We start from the raw sequence: 23008 nt of genomic DNA on the forward strand, positions 1-23008 counted from the left end.
TACGTTGAAAGCCATGCTCCCTGAGGAAGAAACTAATCATCCTATACATGACTCTCCTACGCAGCTGGAATTTCTGCAATGGCAGATTACCTTTCCCTTCATTAACGCTTATCATTGAACTTAGCCAAGAAGTAACTGGGGCGCTGTGCACAGCAAAGAGAACAAGTGTTGGCAAAACCAATAGTTGCGGCTTTCGCCTAGGTGAAGGTTTTCGCAAGCATCAGGAAGAACGTCTTACCGTAGGGAGCCCCTGTGGTGCGCTCCTTCTTGAAGATTGTGCGAGGTATAGGAAAGGGGTGAGGCATAAAAGGAGATGGAGACTGTGCCGTTTAGTTAATAATGTGGAAAACAAAGATCAGTTAATGAACATGGATCAGAGCACCATGGTCACAGTATATGTACTCAAGCACCAGAGTCAGAATGTAATGCCTACTGTATGCGCTTGTCCTACCAAGTTAGTATTGATTTAGTAGTTTGGTCATAAAGTCAACATTAAATAGCCAGGCCTTATGTGTACAGTAAAACCCGCCTAATCATTCCTTTTTCCCTCTGCCAAAGAAGCTAAACATGTGGACAGTGGAATTGCAGCTTTTAAGAGTCCCCAATAGAATGCATTTCTGGGCTTTATTTTATTAATTTTCATGTCCGTCCATTGGCGTTCTTTCTTATTATCCCAGTCTCTAGCCAATGCTCCAGCTTATACTAGATACAGACACACGGAAGCTCATCTTTACTCTTTGCACATATCAAGGAAGGATTCCAATTACCCCAGGCATGATTACAGTTGGAGCAATTATTTTCTGGGCAGGACCTTGAATAGCAGGCAGCACACAGAAATCAGACAGTTTAGAATTAGCGCTATCACAGATCAAGCACCTAGGTGAAACTTCAGTACCGCTACCTGTGAATACATGTCATGTTTCCATGATAAGGTCTGGATGTGAGAAGCTTGCTACAACCTCTTTAGGGCCTTTCCAATAAGGCAAACAGGATATCTGCCATATTTGTGATGGAGTGCCCGCATTCCAAACCCTAAATCAGGCTCTATGGAAAGTTCAAAAACATACTCAAACACATTCAATTGTTAATAGTAACATATACAGAGTCAATGCCTCTTGGCTCTGCATATACTACTCACAATTCAGCCCCCTCAGTAATTGAACATGTAGACCATCTGGAGTTGGCAATACTATTCGCTATCTGTTATCAGGTATGATCTGCGTGGATGCATTGGTTTAAATGTACACATGATTTTGCTGAGCTCAAAAAAGCATCACCATTCGCCAGTAACACTGTGCCTTGAATCCTGAACTCACAACAGTTGCAGACTGACTGTTTTTACTGTGGCTAATTATAAAGACACTGGGCCATATTATCAAGACAGGGCGATACATTATCTACGCTTTTATCGGCAGGAAACTGCCGCTAAAGCGGCGATAATGGGCTTGATAATATGCCCATGTGAATTCCCATGGAAGCCCAGGTTCACACCAGAACCTGGGCTTCTATGGGAATTCACAAGGGCATATTATCAAGCCCATTATCGCCACTTTAGCGGCAGTTTCCTGCCGATAAAAGCGGCAATAATGTATCGCCCTTTCTTGATAATATGGCCCACTGTCACTAACGAGACCAGTGGCCGTATTGTTCCCAGATCAAAGATCCAATGGTTAACCTAGGCCTCAATGATGCTGCACAGTACGTTCTGGAGCTCTCTGGTTGCTTTTCATCTTAACCTTCGCACCATGGAGAAAGTGAAAAGACCAGTATTGGCTGCCACAGATAAATACCGGTGGGGTGGGGGGAAGTGGGGGCTGGCAAGAAGGGTGAGGGGGGAGCGCGCAGTGGGGGGGTTGATAGTAAAAACAAAACAGTTACCTGGTGAGGCAGGCCGCCTTGTGCTCTTCTGCTGCCTATTCCAAGTCCCAGAAATCTCTGGGACTCCCCATCCAATCCCTGCGTAGTTCTTAAGCATGAGAGCAGCGTGGGGATTAGCCTGAGTGGGCTAGATTAACGCTCGCTCAAGCACAGGGAATCTGTGCTGTTTCTCCTACCTGGCTGCGCAATACAGCTGGGTTTGAGAAACCGAAGTGCATATGTCTGTTTGGCCAGCCAAAGACGGCCGGACAAACTGACATGCGCACTTAAAAGTGCACATCGACCACTCCTTCTCCCCCTCCTATGTCCCAACCCCACACCTCCATGCACATGCTGGCTCAGCCAGCAGCTGAAAAATAAAGCAATAGTAAAATATTTTTTATTTTATCAGCTGCTGGCTCTGGGTCAGTGGGGTGATGCTCCTCCACCATTGTGGAAGCGCCGCCGCTGGACATAACCCCTGAGACCAGCAAATATCTTGGCGGCATTACTCTAAAACCGATTTAGCTTGGTTGATTTATTTCAAACCTTACATTCAGCAGCTTGCAGATGTAGGTCAACGTTCAGAACTGCGGCCACTATTGCCATTTTCCTCAAAAAGAAACTAGGCTGGTTAACTGGGATCATAACATAATCATGTTGTATAGCCTGGGTTTACACGTTTTAGTCAAGTGTGTCTAAAGTTTCTCTTATGAAACAGTGTCAGACTGAATGTAGCAAAAATTGTATGCAATGTTAATTTACTTTTATCTACAAACCACAGGTACATGTTAGATTCTTTCTCTGTTTTTGCATGGAGGTGGTGATGGCTAAATCTCTCACATGATAATGTAAAAGCCTTCACCCTAAGTGGCTTACCACTCCTCACCTCTGACTTAGATTACCAGCACGAGCGACTAGAATGCTGTTCTTGGTTCTTCATCAACCACAACAGACTGTCTGTTTTTACAGCAGAGTATACAAAATGTTTACATGTCAAAAGAATAAGAGAAGCAGATGTGAATATCTTACACGCCACCATCAGACGTTTTTTCACTCTGCTACCTGGAGAAGTGAAGAAGGAGGATTAGGCCCACATTACATGTTGGGCAGAGCAGAACTGCTGTATGGAAACATTAAGGTGGGCATGTGCAGCAACACTACATGTTTCCGTCATTGATAAATGCTGCAGAGCAGAATAGAGTGGTAGCTCTTTTCTTTCCTCAGTCGATCCAATCTGGATTAAAAGTTGTTGTGTCCTGGGACAATATGAATATGTAGAGTTAAATGAAGTTAAATATGACCTTTCATATTGGCTAGCATGTGAGCTGGAATGTCCAGACAGAATTTAGATTCTTTATTCATGGTGTTCTATTTATGACGTATTACTGTTGGGCAGCGCTGTGAGCTGGACTGCTATGCTGAGGATACCAATTCAGAATAAACAGATCTGAATTACACTTCTGGATTTGTGTAATTACTATAGAATTTTCATCTCTTCATATCTTGAATAGAAATGAAAGCAACCCCTATATTCGGGAAACCATGAGAGTTAGCTGTGCCACATAAAACTTGTGTGATTGCCTATTCAGAATGAAGGAGTTGATTTGAGATTTTAGGGGTGCATCAACTTCCCACAAATAATAATGAATAAACACGTATCAGGCACCTAAGGAAGTAAGAACCTCGAATGAAGGTATTTCATAGCATCTTAACAATCTGAAATTAAATGAAAGCATGCTTTTCCTTACAGCTGTTGACGGCTGGGCAGATCTCACAGGGGTTTCCCCAGGCTTTTCCCTGGGAGCAGCAGCAGGAGGAACGGCTGACTCCGACACCAATTTCCGTGCTGCAGGAAAGACCCCCATCCCCACGCGGGCCATAGTTCAAATAGCAGTTGCCAATGTTGGTATCTGCAAAGCAAAAAATATTGTTATGCCTGACAGGCATAGACAATGCATCAAATATTCACATCGCCATTTTTAGAATCCCCTTAATTAAGTAGCATAAATGAAATCTCTCTCACCCACCATTACCCACTATCTTTGACACGCCTTCTGGTCTAAGGCAGTCTGTGGAATGACACATTCACAATGTGTTATTAATGCCACTTTAGCACAATTCCCATCTCTACTTCCCCATCAATGTTTTGGAATTTGCATCCACTTCACAAGCTACCCCTCCTTCCCCAGTTAACCCAAATCTCAGATGAACCGCATATTCTTTTTCTGTGTCTGTGACTAAGGGCCAGATGTATGAAGCTCAAATGGGTTCGCAAACGCCGAAATTGGTATGTATGTTGCAAATTTCAGTGCAAAATAAGGAATCGCAAATTTTTGCGATTTAAGGAATCGCAAAATTTGCGATTCCTTAAATGCAATGTATGAAGCAAAAAAAAATTGCTAACTGTCCCTGAGGAATCGCAAATTACCACCAACTTCAAGTTGGTGGTAATTTGCGAATTTCTTGAAAATGCACATTTTTGCATTTTTCAAAGTGCCATGTGATGCACATACATGCCCTTAGGGCATGTAACATACATGCCCTTAGGGCATGTATGTGCACCACATGTGCACCCATGCTTATTTCAGGGGTGCAACAGGGTGTCCTTTGGACACCCCTGCACCCTTGAAACTATTCTCAATTTGCGATTAGCAAATTGCGAATCGTAAATTGAGAATAAATTCACATTCATTCCTATGGGTCTCCAGGCCCATAGAAATGAATGGGAAATTATTCTTTAATTGCGATTAGCAATTTGTTAATCGCAATTAAGGAATTTTAAGAAATCGCTAAAAAATAGCAAATTTCTACATACATACCATTTTGCAATTCTCAAATAGCGATTCCTTAAAAATCGCTATTTGAGAATCGCAAAAGTGTATCTTGATACATCTGGCCCTATGATCATTAGCCTAATCAGAAAACTCCAAACCAGGTGCATCCACATATTCTACGCTTCTGCCTACAGAATGCTGCATCTGCATCTATCAACAATGTTCTTGCACGGGAAAGAAGCCTTGAAAGATGTAGTGTTTGCCCCTAATATTGGTAGCCACGCGCACTGTAAATGTGAACCTTTGTCTTTCTCCGCCCAGCTACAGCCTAACCCGCAAAAGACATTGTCCTCTTATAACTGCCTTACAAGAATGTGGTGGATTGTTTGATGTTTTGTTTTCTTCTAAAAACGAAATAAAAATATTTATTAAAAAACCAATGTTTTTGCATATTTTGTTGTGAAGTATTTAAATGAGCATTGTTTTGAAGCAAATACTTATGAAACCTAAAAGAAAATTTGCACTCAAGTGCCTTTAATTACACTAATGTTCCAATCAGTTTGCATGCAAAAGTATGATACTTTGTAAAGGAGTGCACAGGCATTTGTACTTATCTACATAGACAATAGAGTAACTGATTAACAAAACTATGTTCCATGAGTAAGTGTACGGTGCTCCTGGCAATCCTGCACGATGCTAGGAGTAAGTCAAAAATACGTCACACCTCACAGAACTATCTTACAGAGACTGCTTTTAATAGTGAATCTATAATAAATGCTTTTTCTGTGACTTGGTCTAAAATTAAAATGGTGTCAAAGTTTAGCACAACATAGCGCAATACCTAGCAACCCAGGACCTTGTTTAGAGTTTGGTGGGAACTGACAATACAGAGTACAATACACTGGCTACATTTTCTCCAACATGGGGATATTATTGTGTTGGAAATTGGACTGGGTGGATTCAACTTCTTGTTGAGAGTTTCCACCGGAGAGTGGAGGATTCAGTTTCCTCCAATTTCTAAATGAGACCCAGAGTCTGTTGAAACCTTGGAACTGAGTTCCAAAAGGCCTACTTGACTGTCAGGCACGGTCAGGATGTTACACAGTTCTTGGTTCTGTTTTTTGTGCGAGATGAAATGTCACCTTGATAGATATACTCACTATTTAAAAGTGTTATAGTAACGTAATTCATTATTACTTTTTACCCAGACTGACTGCTCATAATCAACTTTTAAGGGCTTAGGGCCTCATTCATATGTTGGGGCAAGAGGAACTCCATTGCAACGACAATGGAGTTCCCTCTCCACACATAGTATTCTGACTACCCAATTTAGATACGGGCAGACCTTAAGTTTATCTATGACGGTGACTACTCTGTCACCGCCGTAGTCAAACTTCTCCAATGGCCCAATGGAGTAAGGGCCATCAAAGAATTTGTTATATGTCCTCCGTCCAATTAGGATGGGTGGACATATAGCTGCTTTTTTACTCTCTGTCGCATTCAGGCAAACGCTGGTGGTGAGGGGCAGTAAAAAAGAAATAATGCCTCCGTCGTTATAGGAGATGACTCCCACGGTCAGGGAGACATTATCTTTTTTTATTTAAAAAACAATCCAGTTTCAGGATTTTCTTTTTCAAAATAAAAAAGAAAGCTGTTAGGTGCAAGGCTCCATCATTTTCCTGAAGCCCTGCACTAAACAATGAAATACATAGACAGGAACCTCTGTGATGGCGGTTCTTGCCAATGCTTTATAAATGACCACCAGGTTGATGGTAATTTAGAATTCTAGTGGTCGGGACCTCCACCAGGGTGACAGAGGTATTTATTCCATCGTCCTGGTGGAACAACAGGCAGACCACCAAAATCTAAATCTGGCCCAAAGTTACGTCATGGGCACCCTCTATAATTCAAGGAGAAACAGTAAAAGAGCAGCACTAGCAGTTTGCCAATGCCGTATCTTAATATGGGTGAGTAGAATCATGGATTAATCGAGTAAGGGTTTCCAGTTGCAGAGCTTGGATGCTAGGCCATATTTCTGGAGTGAGGGTTTTAAAGGGGAACTCTGGGGGATCGCGTGCTCTTGGTCACTGATGAGTCATAATGCAAAATGTTATTCCTTCTGCTCTGAATGTTACGTAGAACCAGAAGATTGATTTTTAAATATTGTGGTACACAAAGATTGTAGCCAGACTATCAACTACCAAAATCATTCTGTTTCTAATTCTTTTACTTATTCCTCATTTTGCCCTCTGTATTTAAGCAGCTGAAGTTTCTGGGTGAAATACACTATGTCTGTGATGATTTCATAAACCTTGTAATGGCTTGAAAGTCCAATGGGGTCAGTAATACTAATTTCCGGCCCCATCAGAGTAATGTAGGCACATAGTATGGTATTTAGGGCCATCATATGTCAGAATATGTGGCACAAGAATATAGTGCTACAAAAATACTATATACTAGATAATGAGAGATTAGTATGTGTACTATCATTAACTCCACATATGTAGACATTGACCCTATCCTCAAGGTAGATGTGGCCTCAGGGTGTGCACTACCTAAAAAAGTACAGGCATACTGCAGTACCAGAGGATGATGTTGCCAAGCAGATACTACAGCAAGTAAAACACTTCCCTGCAGGGGTCCTCTAGATCATTAAGACCCTCTTCAAAGCGGTGACTGTTAAATCGCCCCCTTCATAGACTAGGGTGCAGAGTGTGCAGACAGAGACACTGAAAATGCAGCTCTGATATCACAATCAGAAGGACTCATTTTAGTAAACTGACTATGCAGGCACTCCCTAATATTTATTTGGAGGGGGAGCAGTAACTCTCTTATGTGGCTGTCCCTTAAGAGGGCAAGGAAATCTCCTTGCTCCCAGCATTTGGTAAACTTCGGAATATCTCCTACTCGTGTGTCACCTCCTGCATGGCACAGTTGGTGCGTCTTTCAGTGGCCTTTTCTGTGCCTGCACCTGCATGTGTAATATGGGGAGCTATATGGACAAATATGATCCCTCATTTGCATGGGGCTAGCCCGCCATATAATGAGGGACTGCCCACCTTTAAGTTCCGATAACACTTCAGTAATATGGCCCAGTCTAAACTGTTTTTTTGCGGGCTAAGAGGTCGTCTTTGTCTCTTAGAAATGGTTGTAGGTCTCTTCAGAGGGATGGAGCCCAAGACAGTTTTCTTTTTAGTTTTAGTATTTGGCATGCATTCTGGTCCCTACCTTGTTTATGAATAAGTTATTGATAGCTTATGATGTTCCTTGCAGCATTTAGTATCTATCAGCTGACCTAATCTTGCAATAAGCACTGATAAGATCATAAGTTCACTTACATGAATGTAAATGATATGATATGATATAATAAAAATTATTTATACAGCGCACGTACACCAACGGTTTCTTGGCGCTTCGAGGACAGACTAGGACCATGCACTGAGGAGTGATCAGTTAACTGTAGGCTTGGGAAAAGGGCAAGGTCTTCAAAGCCCTCCTGAATTGGGGATAGGAGGGGATTAGATGGAGATTTGGGGGAAGTGAGTTCCAGAAGAGTAGAGCCTGTGAAGAGAATCACAGGCCACCATGTTTCCTACATCTGAAAGTGCAAATAGACAATAGGTTTGAGCCCGAGGATCGAAGGACACGGGAGGGAGCATAACGGTGGATCCGAGAGGCGATGAAGGCAGGGCCATGCAGGGAGAGGGCCTTATGGATCAAGCAACCTAGTTTGAAGAAGCTGTGCTGGGCCACAGGGAGCCAGTGGAGGCTCCTAAGAAGAGGTGTAGTGTGACTAGACCTGGGCTGGCCAAAGACGAGTCTTGCAGCTTGATTCTGGATAAGTTGGAGTTGATGCATTTGGTAGGCAGGTATTCCACATACAGTGCATTCGCATAGTCGATCCGAGATATGACCAATCCCAGAATGACTTGAACAAGAGCGTCTTGGGAGAGAAATCTGCTGATTTTCCTGATGCGACGTAAGTGGAATATACAGACCGATACCACTGATTTGATTTGGGCCCTCATGGAAAAGTCACTGCTAATGGTGACTCCAAAACTTTTTACAGAGTTGACGGGGGATGGAGGACAGCCCAGGGAGCGTGGCCAGGAGTTGGTATTCCAGGGGTTTCCTGGGGGCCCTGTCAAGACCAGCTCGGTCTTATCGGGATTATTGGTTCGCGTTCATCCAACTGCTAATAAAAGTCATAGTGGTTTGAACATTCTCAATGGAGGAAGGGGAGGAGTCAATATAAAAAATGAGCTGTAGGTCATCTGCATAATTAAATATGACTGCTGATCTATTTTGAAGCTCAGAAATCAAAGGAAAGATGTACAGATTAAATAATAAAGGGGAAAGGGAGGAGCCCTGAGGGACTCCGCAAGTGAGACTTTTTTTTCTGAAGTGAAAGTGGAAAGGCGAACTGTTTGATTGCGGTCCTGGAGGAATGATGTCAGCCACCTCAGAGGTGTGCCCCGGATGCCGGCGTTCTCGACCCGGTCGAGAAGGATGGTATGGTTGACGGTATCAAATGCCGCCGACAGATCCAGGAGCACCAGGGCTTGTGAGATGTTCTAATCGGCCCCCTTTCAGAGTTCATCATGAACCGCCCGGGCAATGGACTCAGTCGAATGTTGAGACCTAAACCCGCTTGATGGGGTCTAGCAAATGAGAAGATTCCACGAAGGTGCTGAGACTGTTTGTTACAAAAGCCTCCAGGACTTTACCCAAAAAGGGAAGCAGCGAGATAGGACGGAAATTACTCAATACCTCAGGGTCAGCTCCCGTTTTTTTTGAGAATGGGGGAGACGACTGCTGATTTGAAGGAGAGGGGGACCACCCCGGAGGTAAGAGAGTTATTCAGAAGAGAGATTGGAGGGTCCGGGAGGTTAAGGAAAATCTTACGAGCAATGTGAGAGGGGCAGCTGTCCCATGGCGAGCCGGAACGGACTTTGCTAAGGAGAGAGGAGAAAACCTCCTTGGTAATCAGGGGGAAGTTTGAAAAGGACAAGGGATTCCCAAATCTATTGCCCGAATTGGAGATTGAGACAGTTTTGGGAATACTGGCTTTGATCTTGATGATCTTCTCAATGAAATAACTATTGAGAGAGTGGCAGAGGGACTGTGATGACAGAGGTTTGATGGAGACACGATCCGGTTTGGCTAATTCATTCACTATGGAGAAGATGTCGTTGGCTTTGTTTGAAGAGTTGAGGATTTTTGCAGAGAAATATTCGGTTTTAGCTGCAAGGATGGCGGATTTATAGTCTTTTAAGGCAGCGAGAAAAATAGTTTTCTTTCGGGGGCAGTGATCCAGTCTCCACTTACACTCGGTCTGACGGAGAGCAAGTTTCCTCACTTTCAGATCCTTGGTAAACCAGAGCTGGTTATCATGTGGTCGTTTAGTTTTAAGTGTTTTCAGGGGAGCAAAGTTGTCCCTTGCCTTGGCCAGCCAAGTAGTAATTTCTTCGGCCTGGGTGTGGACTGAGAGAGGTGGTCCAAAAGGCTGGGGGGAACTAGGTGTAGAGGAAGCAAGGGAGAGACAGAGAGAGGGAATGTCAACCCAACTCCAGTTCCTAATTTTGAGGGGGTCGGGGCTCAAAGTTTAGGGTTGGCAGTTATGGGAAGAGCAAAAGAGATGAAAAAGTGGTCCGACCAGGCACAAGGGGAGATTTGGAGGTTCGAAATATCCAGATTAGAGGACCAGACCTGGTCCAAGATATGGCCCTTGATGTGAGTGGCTGCATTGATGTGCTGCGAAAAAGTAAGGCCATTTAACAGGTCCGTGAAGTCCTTCGAGCAGGAGCAATACCGACATACATACATAGGGTCGACATACATAGGGTCCATAAGAACAGAAATTGAAAGTAGATCCTAAAAAATTAAGTGCAGGTTCTTAAATTAAGATAATTAAAAAGGGAGTAAAGCTTCAAGGAATCATGTATCATGTATGTTGACTGGCCTATATTATTTTTTGCATCAAGTTGTTTGTAAAGAAAAAAAATTAAACAAGGGTCCCAATACAAGTTGTGGTATTTCAGGGAGAGCGAAAAGTCCAGGTGTAACAGCCCAAGTCCCAATTCGAAATGTGTCTCGATCTAGAATTACCATGCCCAAAAACTACAGACCTGATCATTTTGGGCTCAGCGATACTGGACCTGTCACAGCTTTTGTAGTCCCCATCACCCTCAAATTCTGGCCAACTCATTGCAAGGACCTAAATGGTTTATAGACATCTGAAGCCTCTGTGATATGTTCTTAGACTTAACTCAAGTAATAGCAGATCATGATGGCGAGACACATTTGCATATTCCAGACTTACCAACACATCCAACACCAGTGGGGTTCAGCTGGAAGTCTGGGGGGCAGTTACATTCATATCTCCCAGGAATGTTGACACACAGGCCATTAACACAATTAATGGGATCAGCGCACTCGTCAATATCTGAAAATGGATAAAGCAAGTTAAATATTTGCAACATACTCAGTGCAACAACTGATGGAAACTTGGCCAGATAAGGCAGAATGATATATGTAGATACACTTGCAGAAATGTCATTGAGTTTTCACTTTTCCTCTGTAAAACCAAAATACATATTAATAAATGAGCTTCCATATTTCTGTTAGTATTTTCATTATAAAACCTGTGCACTTCCAACAATTTTAAGATTGAGTCAGGCCAGACAGATAAAATGTTAAGAGCACTACCAAGTTCTTGTGGTTTTGGAAGTCATGCTATTTTACAAGTTAATCATTAGGTGTTGAAAAGCTGACAACTAAGAGCATACTGTATTCAGCCCAAGAAAAAGCAGCAGCAGCATAATGGTCAACATACAAATAAGAGGGAGAGATAAAAAGAGGCATTCAAAAGATTGGCAATCAATCTATCTATCTATCTATCTAAAAAAAAAACAAGGATGGAAGTAAAAAGAAAAAAGAAGCGCTGTCACAAAGCCAGCGGTGACCGAGTAATAGTGATTTTTTAACTTTTACTTTCAACCATGCTGCACAGAAGCTGCACCGTCGTACAACATGGCTTATAAAAAAATTACAACTGCAGATGGTAGAGTTATTTGACTTTGACAATTTTTTTTTACCATGTTGTACACCAGGGCTGCTGCTGTGCACCATGGTTGAAAGTAAAAAAAAAGTGCTATGACTCAGCCAGCATTGGCCACGTCATAGTGTTGCTTTTTTTTTTACTTTCAGCCATGCTGCACAGCGCTCCACTGATGTACAACGTGGCTAAAACAAATTGACACAGCCAGTAGTTCTCACATAGACAAGATCTTTTTGCCTCGTCTATGCTTCTTTAAGGAACAACCTAATTCAATGCACATGGACAACAGCGGGCCCTTGATTGGAGGTCTGACCATTATTTTGCACAAAATTGTAAATGAGACCCAATTACTGTGATTACATTATGGCGGGGATGCACACATACAGCGCTACAATGCAAGCTGATCACATATTAAATCCGACTCATTATTTATAATTAGGAGTCTCGGTTCAACAACAGGCAGAAGCAGACGGGTAAGCACAACAAGGAGGGGGTAGGAGAAGCACTTCAGCAACAAAGAGCAAACACGTAGTGCAATGGGCACTGGCGTAACAAAACTTGAGAGGGACTCCCTGCAAGGTACATGGAGGGGCCCCCTCTGGAATCAATCAGGAGCTCTCGGCCAAAGTACTGTGCTGAGGGGGCGCCCTGGACCTTGGGGGCCACCCACACCGCGGGGGCCTGTTTTACGCCACTGGCATGGGGATGAGAAGTACTTAGGGAGGAGATGACCTAAGGGCCAGAGCTGCTGACTTTGGAAGGGGGAAACCAAGCTTGAGTCCCTGCGTTGGCTCAACATCACTTAATCTCCCTGTGCCTGAAATAATTTGTGCTAAATTAAACTGCATACAATAAATGGAAGGAATGCATGAGGGGAACAGGGAAGCAATGAAGCAGAGCGAGGAGTTGGCCTGCAAACACATGCAGGTGGAGAGCTACAAGTAAAGAAAAAACAAAAAAGTACCTCAATCCGAGCAGGAGTAGAGGAAGAACACTAACAAAGCAATGAATCAGTATTTGGTCCACACTCCATTGAAGGGATAGAACAGGATGTGAAACCGGCCTGCTTTAACCAAAAAGAAGCAAGTAAAAGAGAGTGACGAGAAAGCCAAACAATGGTTAGTAATGGCGGATTCTAAGCCCTTTTAAGTTGTTTTTTTGTCAACAACATTTTTTGAAAGGGACAGCAAATGCACTGTTTCTGTGAGGCCCAAAAGGAGAAAGTTGAAAACAGCAAGGATGATTACTGTCATGGTTGTTTTTGCTGCTTTCTGATTTTTTCCTTCAAAAGTTAGCAAACGTCAGAATACTTTTAAAAAATAAAAATGCATGACTGCAGGTAATTTCAAGTTTGACATTATCATGGTTGGTTGGCCGACTGCACGCACATCACGATCTTCAGCAATAACAGTATAACAACTACCCAGAACTGCTGTGCACAGATGTAGATCATATCACCTGGGCAGGGTCTGGTAGATTGGGTGCATCAATGTCTAAGCCCTGCACCAAGAGTTCACTGATAAGGGCTGAGTACATCTGGCTCAGGGAGTAGGGATCAGAAGGGCAATGCCAAAAGCAACATCCAGCCCACTTGGCACAGTCACACATCCACAGGACTATTGCCTCCTCTTAAGCAAACAATCCCCCCAAGAAATCTGCCGTTTTTAAAAGCGGTCCCGTTACCCTTTAGGGAAATGTGCTATTTCCTAGTGGTATTTCCTAGTCCCTACTCCTTAGAATATTCTACCCTGTACATTCTGAGAATGTTATGATTCTGGTGGTGGGGATAGAAGAAGGAGATTGAAGGTAAACGCTGGCTGGGGTCCTTTTTTTGTATCTTAAAAATATCTTTGTGAATTATATCTGCTAGACCATTAAGCAGTTTCTCACACTGGCAGCAAGGAGTAAAATTAATCCTAATCCTCAACAGCTAATCTTTTCTATAGACCTGAAATTATTTGTTTTGACTGGAAAGGTCTGCTATGCAAGCCTAAAGTCAATGTACATCTAATTGGTAATCCCGGTGAATTACTGAAGGGTTTTCGCTTCCAGGATTATGTTCAATGAACAAGAAGCCTCCTCTAACCCATATGGTCGCGTGCACTTCTCTCTTGCACGTGCGTCCAGCAAGGACAGGCTCAAGTGAGTGCGCTGTTTCCTCACGCTCTGAGTCACGCTGTTTCCACATGTTCTGACTCACCACTTCATCAGGAAATGCAATGGCTTCATGGAATTGTAATGCGAGCATCATTAAGCCGTGAATGTTGCATCACAAATTACAAATGCAGAGGCCATCTTAGCTTGGGATAACTCATTTGTTTGTTTGCATGCAAGGCGTCCATCATTTCTTGGAAATTCTGCGGGGCAAGTACTTCTTCATTCAAGTGGCAGCTATCTTCGGTTGAGGATTTATTGAGGAGGAATCGAACCAAAGAAAAACAAATATTATATAGCTTTGTCTTTGAACTTCAGTAGCTACACTTAGCTCTTATTTATTTACATTTTTTGCGATATTTTCTCATTGGAAACTCAGGTATTATATTGAATACTGGTGGTTTTGGAAGAATTCTGGTATTAGTTCAAATAAGTTACTGTTACAAATTATTATTTCCTTTGTTTTCCTTTTTTTTTGTTAATTTAATTATCTAAGTATTGTTTATTTAAAAGTCAGTAATTTCAATGTAGAGGAGACAGCACCACCATGCAGAATGTAAATCCTCTTCCTTTCTTTTTGCCTTTTCCTGTGATCCAGTGCTTCATTGGTCAAAATGGGAAAAGTTTTTTTGCCATTGTGCTAGGGTGTGTGGCACTTCATTAAGTTCAGAACGGAAAACTTCTCTTCTGTTGTATTGTTTGGGCCCTGAAGATCAAGAAGTATTTAAACATTTACCAGATCTTTCTGATGAAGATGTTACAGAATTAAATGAGTTTGAAATTTTAGTTAGATATTCACTATCTTCCAAAAATTAGTACAATCTTAAAGTGTTATCATTTTGTGAAAAGGATGCAAAGAGCTGATGAATCTGTGGAGGAATTTACAACTTCTTTACATAAATTAGCATGTAATATTGGTCCTTCATGTGAGGAACTTTGAGATCAATTTATGTTGAGTTGTGTGATTAAAAAAGCTAAAGAAACATTGTGGCAAAAAGATAACCACTAATTAAACGAAGTTTTAACCATTGCCAAAAGGTGTGAACATTCCATGACATTTATGAAAACTATTAAAAAGGAGAAGGTGCTGTGAGAAAAAGGTGTTGGTGACAGATTTTGTTTAGTGAGAACTAAAACGGATAAGAAAGAAGAATGGAAAGACTTTGTAAAAACTCAAACTTAATGTTTGCGATGTAGCAGTGCTAATCGTTTTGCTAATTGTAAGGATTGTCTGGGTTGAAAAGCTGTGTGCAAAAAATGTGTGAAAATGGGCCATTTCATGAATAGCTGTAGAACTTCAATTGGTAATGGGAAAGTGAGAGAAACAGACTATAACTCTGAGAAAGAATGCAATGAAACTGTTTTGCAAGTACGGGTGAATGATGAAGAAGGTCCTTTTGATGAAGAAGAACCTTTTGATGAAGTGCCTATTGAAGGTGCCCCTGTTAAAATGTTTTTTGACTCTGGGGCCAAGATTACCTAATTACCAAAAGGTTTCTATAATAGTAACTTGAAAGGCAAAGTGAAATTGTTCAAACTTGACATAAGACCAAAGGGATATCGAGGTGAACATATTAACTTTTTTTAAATTTTTTTTTAATTTTATTGACGTTTATTCTCCCTCCCCCTAAAAAATGGATACAGTCCATACAGTATAGTGAGTACAATGTGATACGGTTCCTGCATGAATCGGGTTACCTTATGTGCTGTATTGCACACCAGCAAAACAATGTGTAATACTGTATTTCAAACATGCAAGCCACCTAAAGAGAGGCAGAGGGTTCAATAATCGAGGTTGCCAAGGAACATTGCACTCTTGTAGTTGTTCATTGTAAACATATAGGTCAATATACTTGTAACAAGTATCAACGGGGGAACGATTCTAAACAATAAATGTAGGAAATTGGGAATTTGTTGCAGTACCCCCACCCCTAGCCCCCACACACTGTGCTTGGTATTTGATGGAACTTTGACTAAAGTGTACTGGGGTCCTGCTAACCAGGTCCCCTGTACCAGTGTTCTTACCTCAAAACTGTATAATTGTTTCCCCAATTGGCAAAACCTTTAGCACCCTCTGTAAGTCCCAAGTAAATAATACTCCTGGTAACTAGGGCCTGAGGTACTGAAGAGGGCCCCTAAGAGCACCAGCACAAATTGTGCCACCCTAAGGGACCCCTCACCAAGCACATGCATGGCTGCTATCGCAGGCAGTGTGTCTTGGTACAGACAAAAGTGAAAACACAGCATGTCACACATACTTGTGTGCCGTGTTCCCTAACACTGCATGTAATATTTGTAAATCACCCCTGCAGCAGGCCCGGCAGCCCTAAGGCAGGCTGCAGAAATTTACATGTGCGGCATACCGGTATGAGCAGATATGCTCCTGTGCTGGCCAGTCCTATTACTGCCAGTTCAAGTGACCAGGTAAGCCATTTTAAGGCCTGTGCTGGACACTGGTGAAAACGAGTTCCCCAGCTACATGATGGCTTCACTGAAAATAAGGATGCTTGGTATCAAACATCTCAAAATGATAAACCCTCACTGATTCCACTGTTGGATTTACCAACACGTGCACCCAGAGGGCACCTTAGAGGTGCCCTCTGAAAGCCTACCATCCTCTGGTGTCCTTGCTGACTGGTTTCTGCCAGCCTGCCACCAGAGACACAGTTCTGACCTCCTAGGGTTAGAGCCTTTTGCTCTCAGGAGACCCAGAACAAAAGCCTGTCCAGAAAGAGGGTGTAACACCCTCTCCCACAGGATGACCTGTTGATTAAGCGGGAAGCCTCAAAGGCTGCCACCTTTGAAATAAAATGTTGCTCCCCCTCACAGGAGAGAAAGCCAACCCCTTTGTTGAGGACCCCCTTGGTACCTGGACAGACAGGAAAATTAGCTAGTCAGGTAGGCATTCCACCTCCAGGCTAGCACCACCCCTAAGGTGGGCTACTATGAGGTGGACACGATTTTTCAGAAGTGGCCATTTTTTAGATGGCATACTTTGGGATTCAGGGACAGGGTTAAGCCCACTGCCCACTGGAAGTGGTCTTATAGGGTACGTTGTGACCCCCAAGGGTCAGTAGCCCATTGGCTACTACACTACACTCCTCTAACATTCCTAAATTCTGTATTTAGGAGAGCCCCTGGTACCAGAAAAGCAGATCCTGATGACCGAAGAGGAGAGAGGACACCGAAGCGCTGCAAAAGCAGAGGAGGAGAGGAGAAGCAGCTGCCCTGGTACCAGCCCCGCCAGCATGTCTGCATCTAACTGCACTAAAGTTGACTTGTCCTGCAGCTGCTGACTCCAGAAACATAGGACTGCCTGCCTTCGAAAAAGACTCAAGACCTCCTGTGAACAACACACATGTTCTAAACAAACTCCAAAAGAGGAGACTCTGAGGACTCCGGAACTGCCAAAACCAGACACTGGAAGTCACTACTGTACCCGTCGCTTCCGGCCCGGGTTGAAGTGGGCCATCAGTGTTAACAAGGTCCCCCTGCCCTCCAGAGCTCAAGTCCATCATGGTTACACCCCTCCTGGACTCCCCGACATCACCTGCAGCCTCTGCACGCAGGGCCCCTCAACCGCGACTGTTCCGGTAAAGAAAAAACAGATGCTTAAGGACACCCCTACACCTGTCACCTCTGGCCTTGGACAAGAGGACCAAAGGTGTACCTCTGTCCCTGAGCACTGCAAGTCTTGAAACCCTTTGCTGGTTCAGCCCGACGGGCCTCCTGGCCAGAGCCTGCAGCCTCTTTCCACAGTGACAGATCTCTATTGAAATACATTGGGTTCCCGATGCCGTTTTGCACCCTGCACCCGGCCGCACCACTCACCTTAACTCTGGAGAATGGTCTTGTAAGTCGCTGCACTATACTTGTTTGCGGAACTTGTTCTTCCTTCCATAGGATAACATTGCAGAACTCAAAAATTGCAGTGTCCACTTTTTGAAGTGAAAAGAATTGTTTATTAAAATCGTATTTACCTAAATGATTTTTCTCTAATGCCTAAACATATATAAAGATACATGCTAATTTTATAAATTGGTATGGATCTCCTTCTTGAGTCATGTCATTTATTAATATTTGTGTTTATTTGCAAATGTCTTGCACTCCTATGTGCTAAGCCTAAGGCTGCTCGACTACACTTCCCTCTAATAGAGCACTTTGGGATTGCATAGCAAGCCCCTGTCCACTCATGAGGGAACCACTTGACTCTTTACACGGTATACCAGATTTTTGATATATCACATAAAAAGCCAGCTTCTTACAATAAAAGAACTGTGTGAGAGAGAAAAAGGGGGAGGGGAGAAGATAAGATAAGATAAAAGAAAAGAAGGAAACCCCCTCATAAGAAAATAACATGAAAGAACAAAGGTACATGAAACACTGAGCAGCAAATGCACTCTGCTCAGGCATTGAAAATCGTGCAACACAAGTGTCATGAAACCTGGTAGGAAGTAGCAGAGGGAGTTGGGCGAGGAAGCAGGGTGGAATATGAAAGAAGGAGGGGGGAAAGTGCCACGGTCTGCATTGATAATTTAGAGATGGGCATTGTAATAGGAGTCCCCTCCCGGAATTTCTCCAAATGGGCGTCCCACGTCTCCGAGATGGAGCATTTGCAGAGTCAACATCACGAAAAGTACCCCACAATTATTGAGAATTTGAGATAACGAATAAAACCCTGGTTGAGAGTGGGAAGATGGTCATTGAAGCATCCTAGTTGTTACCCATCGGGTTGTGGGAAAGGAAAAAAATCCTTTTATTTTAATTACCCTCACACACCCTAGTGGTGTCGTGCTTCATCATTGGGTCACCCTGACTCCTAAAGGTCAGGGTGGGCTGAACCGTATTTCAGGGAGCTCTTCGAAGATTTGACCAGGGGGTCTTTAAATATTAAAAAACCTCAGGCAGTTACCGGTTTCCCTTTATTCTTGGAACCAACTGGGATACTAACATTTTACAAGCATATTTAGGGTCAGTTGGGATATTTGTGGTCCTATGACCCTAGTGCTGAGACGTTTGAGCCTAATTTTTGGCCCAATATGAGTCCCGGGCTTTCTTCAGGGCAAAACGTAATGAAGTTCCCTCCCTGGATGAAACAGTGAATAACTACTAAGCTACTACTACTTTATCGAAATACAGGGCAGACAGCTGTTCCTTTGAAAAATCAGACAAACTTATCTTTAGTTTATGAGGATATTATCCTTCTTCTCCATTCCCTTTTGGGAGAGGTAACACTTCACAGGGAGTTGCAGTGGGAGGGGTAGCCCTCCAGTCACACAATCATCAAGGGTACTGCCCCGCGCCCAAAAACCTACTGTGTCCTGAGTCCCCGGGCTTTGCAGAGTCCCCTTACCTTCTCCCTGTGTAGTAATGTGCTCTCCGCCTTTGCCCATGTCAGCATAGAAACAACCAATGCGGAAGCTGCGCTGGGGAGTCGCCGCCTTTCTTTCCATGTGATCAATCATTTCACCAGGAGGAGGGCCAGGTCTGCAAATCGCATTATCGCTCTGCTCTTTTTGCTGAGTCGACAGAGCCATAGGAGACAGACCTCCCAAGTGTAGGTGAGCACAGATGCAGTGCAGTGGGTTAAACATGTGGTGACTGCAAGCAAATATTCGACCAGTGAAGGGCATAACCAGAGCACATGAACTATACCTACATCGAAAGTCATAGAGCGGGGTAGGCAGAGTCAGTGCGGTGTAAATTTCAGTTAACCTTACTAGGGGTCATGAAAGCGCAATGTAGGATATAAAGTTGGATCAATTTGAAGCATGCATTACGAAGGACCAAGGGAGGGTATGACAGCATGACCTGCCAGTCATTGTCTGTAGAGATGCGTTAAAGGTCTGTTTGAGCAGTACTATCCTACAAACATGTGTTATGCCAAATGAGGACACAATCCAGGGAGCAGAAAAAAAGGATGGTGTATGAAAAGGGGAAGGTTGGCAAAGTAATAGTAGAGCTGCAGCAACACCACCATTTTAGTCAGGGCACACATGTCCTGCCACTGACAGCGGCATGGACTGCCGGAAGGACATCTGTGCACGTATCGCAGAGACAGCGTAAACTAGGTTTGCCTCCAGTAGGTCTTCCGGTGTGTGATATATGCGGATCCCCAAGCAGCGAAATGTCACAGTCTGCCAGTCCAATTCAGTGCTGTTCACCCTATATTGGGGGTTTTAGGGTTTGTGTAGCAAAGGAGAAGTAAACAACAACTACGGGAGGGCCCTAATCAGCAAGGCTGGGCCAAAGTAGCACTAAACAAAAGAAGGTGCCAGTGCTGATATCAATGGTTTAAATAAAACGAATCATCACAACAAAACTTGAAAGAATCAAGAACTGGAGTAACTACTTAATAGTTCTTTTATTTTAACATCTTTTTAGCAAAAGAAAAATTTGTATCTTTTTCATTCTTTTACAAAGGGGGAAACATTTACAAAAGGAGCACCAAAAGACTAAAGGATGTAATTATCATTCATCAGTCATACTCAATACCAGACATATCACAGGCATTCAAAACACATTCATACCACTCGGGGATAAAAAGATAAGTTGGACAACAAAGCATCTACGATCTAAAAACTGTACACTATTTTATACAAGGGAAACAATAGATATACTGCAGAGTAAGAAATAACAACAGGCCACAGTCTGCAATTACAATTTTGCCGAGAAACGATAAGAAAACAGTTTTTTATATATGTACAATCCTGCCACAATTTCCAAAAATAAACCTTTGTAGCTAAGTAACCTAGGTATTGTACTGGCGACTAAGAGAGGACAACTCTACACTCTTGCCGCCCTCACAGGCCCTTGCCACATGATGTCTGTGAGGGCGGCAAGAGTGTAGAGTTGTCCTCTCTTAGTCGCCAGTACAATACCTAGGTTACTTAGCTACAAAGGTTTATTTTTGGAAATTGTGGCAGGATTGTACATATATAAAAAACTGTTTTCTTATCGTTTCTCGGCAAAATTGTAATTGCAGACTGTGGCCTGTTGTTATTTCTTACTCTGCAGTATATCTATTGTTTCCCTTGTATAAAATAGTGTACAGTTTTTAGATCGTAGATGCTTTGTTGTCCAACTTATCTTTTTATCCCCGAGTGGTATGAATGTGTTTTGAATGCCTGTGATATGTCTGGTATTGAGTATGACTGATGAATGATAATTACATCCTTTAGTCTTTTGGTGCTCCTTTTGTAAATGTTTCCCCCTTTGTAAAAGAATGAAAAAGTTACAAATTTTTCTTTTGCTAAAAAGATGTTAAAATAAAAGAACTATTAAGTAGTTACTCCAGTTCTTGATTCTTTCAAGTTTTGTTGTGATGATTCGTTTTATTTAAACCATTGATATCAGCACTGGCACCTTCTTTTGTTTAGTGCAAAGGAGAAGTGGCACAACTGGGTATTTTTATTAAAAATTCATGCAATGCACCACAGCACAGCAACCAAAGTTTGTGCACTGTGTTGCGTGTGAGGGTGAGAACAGGAAAGAGCCATATCTACTAGCATATTGCACTGCTTTGCACTCTCCCTAGCGCTGACACACAGGCTGCCTGGTGCCACACATACACCTTTGTACTTTAGTGTATAGGTGTCTGAGTGAATTTAGGATAGGTTTTGTACTGAAGGGGTGACTTCAGGTAAAAAATACTTTGCCGAGACAAATTTAGACCGTGTCACACTTTGAAACTTGCACACACACGGAAAGTCAGAAATGTTTGAGGAAATAAAAGCATTTCTTCAAGTTAACAGCAATCTCAAAAAGGAGTTACATTTTGGTGCAAAACCCTGTTTACTATTATTTGAAGATAGGGCTTTGCTCTAAAACCCATGGGTTGTACTGCCATGGAACATCCCCTTGACGCAAAGTAAGGCAAAGCAGCGAAAGCACAGCTTTGCTTTACTTTCAGACAAATGTCCAGCACAACAGTTATATTTACGCTTGTAAGTAAATTAAAACTACACATTTTGCCCTGGTTTGCATCACTTTTGATGAATTGAAATATCTGCACAATAACTGTTCAATTGAAAGCCTGTGGCAAAATGGGCATTTACTTGGGGAATCATACATGAAGTTACCAAATCCCTTAATAGTTCCTCTTTTGTTAGTGAACACTGAGACTCCAACTGGTAATGGGCTGGATTTTGTCTGTCCCAGAGGTACTGATGCCCCCGGTATTATTAACTCTGTCAGTGCGAAAATACAAGTCCATTTCCTAGGTCACTCTTAATAGTGCCTTGGATGAATTAGTCAGAGACAAGCAAACAATCATTTTTTTTACACTTAGACCACAAATGTGACACATTAAGACAAGACATTAACTCAATATTCAATGGATCACTGAACTGTTATGATATAAACGTATAGTAAACACATAAAAAAGGTATGGTGAATAGCCATGAACTAGTAAGGATAATGAAAAAAAATCTTAATAAGCATTAAGTTGACAAAGTCCAAACAAACTGAGAATGAGCTATTACCATCAAAGGCATACCTGTACAGTTTCCTCCAGTTCGATCCAGTTCATAGCCATCATCACAGATACAACGAAACATGCCTGGCAAATTTTTGCATGTACCAAATACACAAATGTTTTGGAAGGAGCACTCATCAATATCTGAAAGATCACAAAAATAAAAATAGCTTCAGCTCAATTCTTATGCACTGCAACATTTTTGCGGTATATTAATATTGAAAATAGATACATATTCATCACAAAGATCAGAATTTAAGAGGTTGCTTTACAGAAAATATACACTGGAACAGACGATGATTGTGTCCGTTTACTGCTAATACTTCTCTTGCAAGTATAACAAAAAATGGGATATCCCTATAGGCATCCTGTAAAAAAGATAGTCCTTCCACAATATTCATCCCTATATATCATCAAAAGAGGCTGCACTTGCATCCTCAAATATAACAATATCTATTTTTGAAGAATACAATACTCTCCATATAATATGAAAAAAACATCTCTAGCATATATTGCATATATGGGCATGCAATTGGTGTTGCTGTGGGTGTTCCCACGCAACACCCATGGATTTTGCTGCATTTAGAGATTTACAACATTTCGCAAACCTGGGAATGAGTCAGAATCCTATGCCTCCCCAGGGGAGGCATAACGAGCCACAACAAGGAGAAATATTTTTATTTT

General features: G+C 42.4%; 1 protein-coding gene across 1 annotated transcript in view; it reads right to left on the bottom strand.

Annotated features, from left to right (window-relative positions):
• FBN2 (fibrillin 2) overlaps positions 1-23008 on the bottom strand; it is a 1174837-nt gene that overhangs the window by 154937 nt on the left and 996892 nt on the right. Inside the window, exons 35-37 of the mRNA XM_078675609.1 lie at positions 22346-22468; positions 10957-11079; positions 3609-3770 (exon numbers count right to left, since the gene is read on the bottom strand). Of these exons, the coding sequence (XP_078531735.1) occupies positions 3609-3770; positions 10957-11079; positions 22346-22468 (408 nt within the window). The remainder of the gene's footprint in view (positions 1-3608; positions 3771-10956; positions 11080-22345; positions 22469-23008) is intronic.

Source organism: Lissotriton helveticus, chromosome 2_1, assembly GCF_964261635.1.
Source record: "Lissotriton helveticus chromosome 2_1, aLisHel1.1, whole genome shotgun sequence".
Lineage (NCBI taxonomy): Eukaryota > Metazoa > Chordata > Amphibia > Caudata > Salamandridae > Lissotriton > Lissotriton helveticus.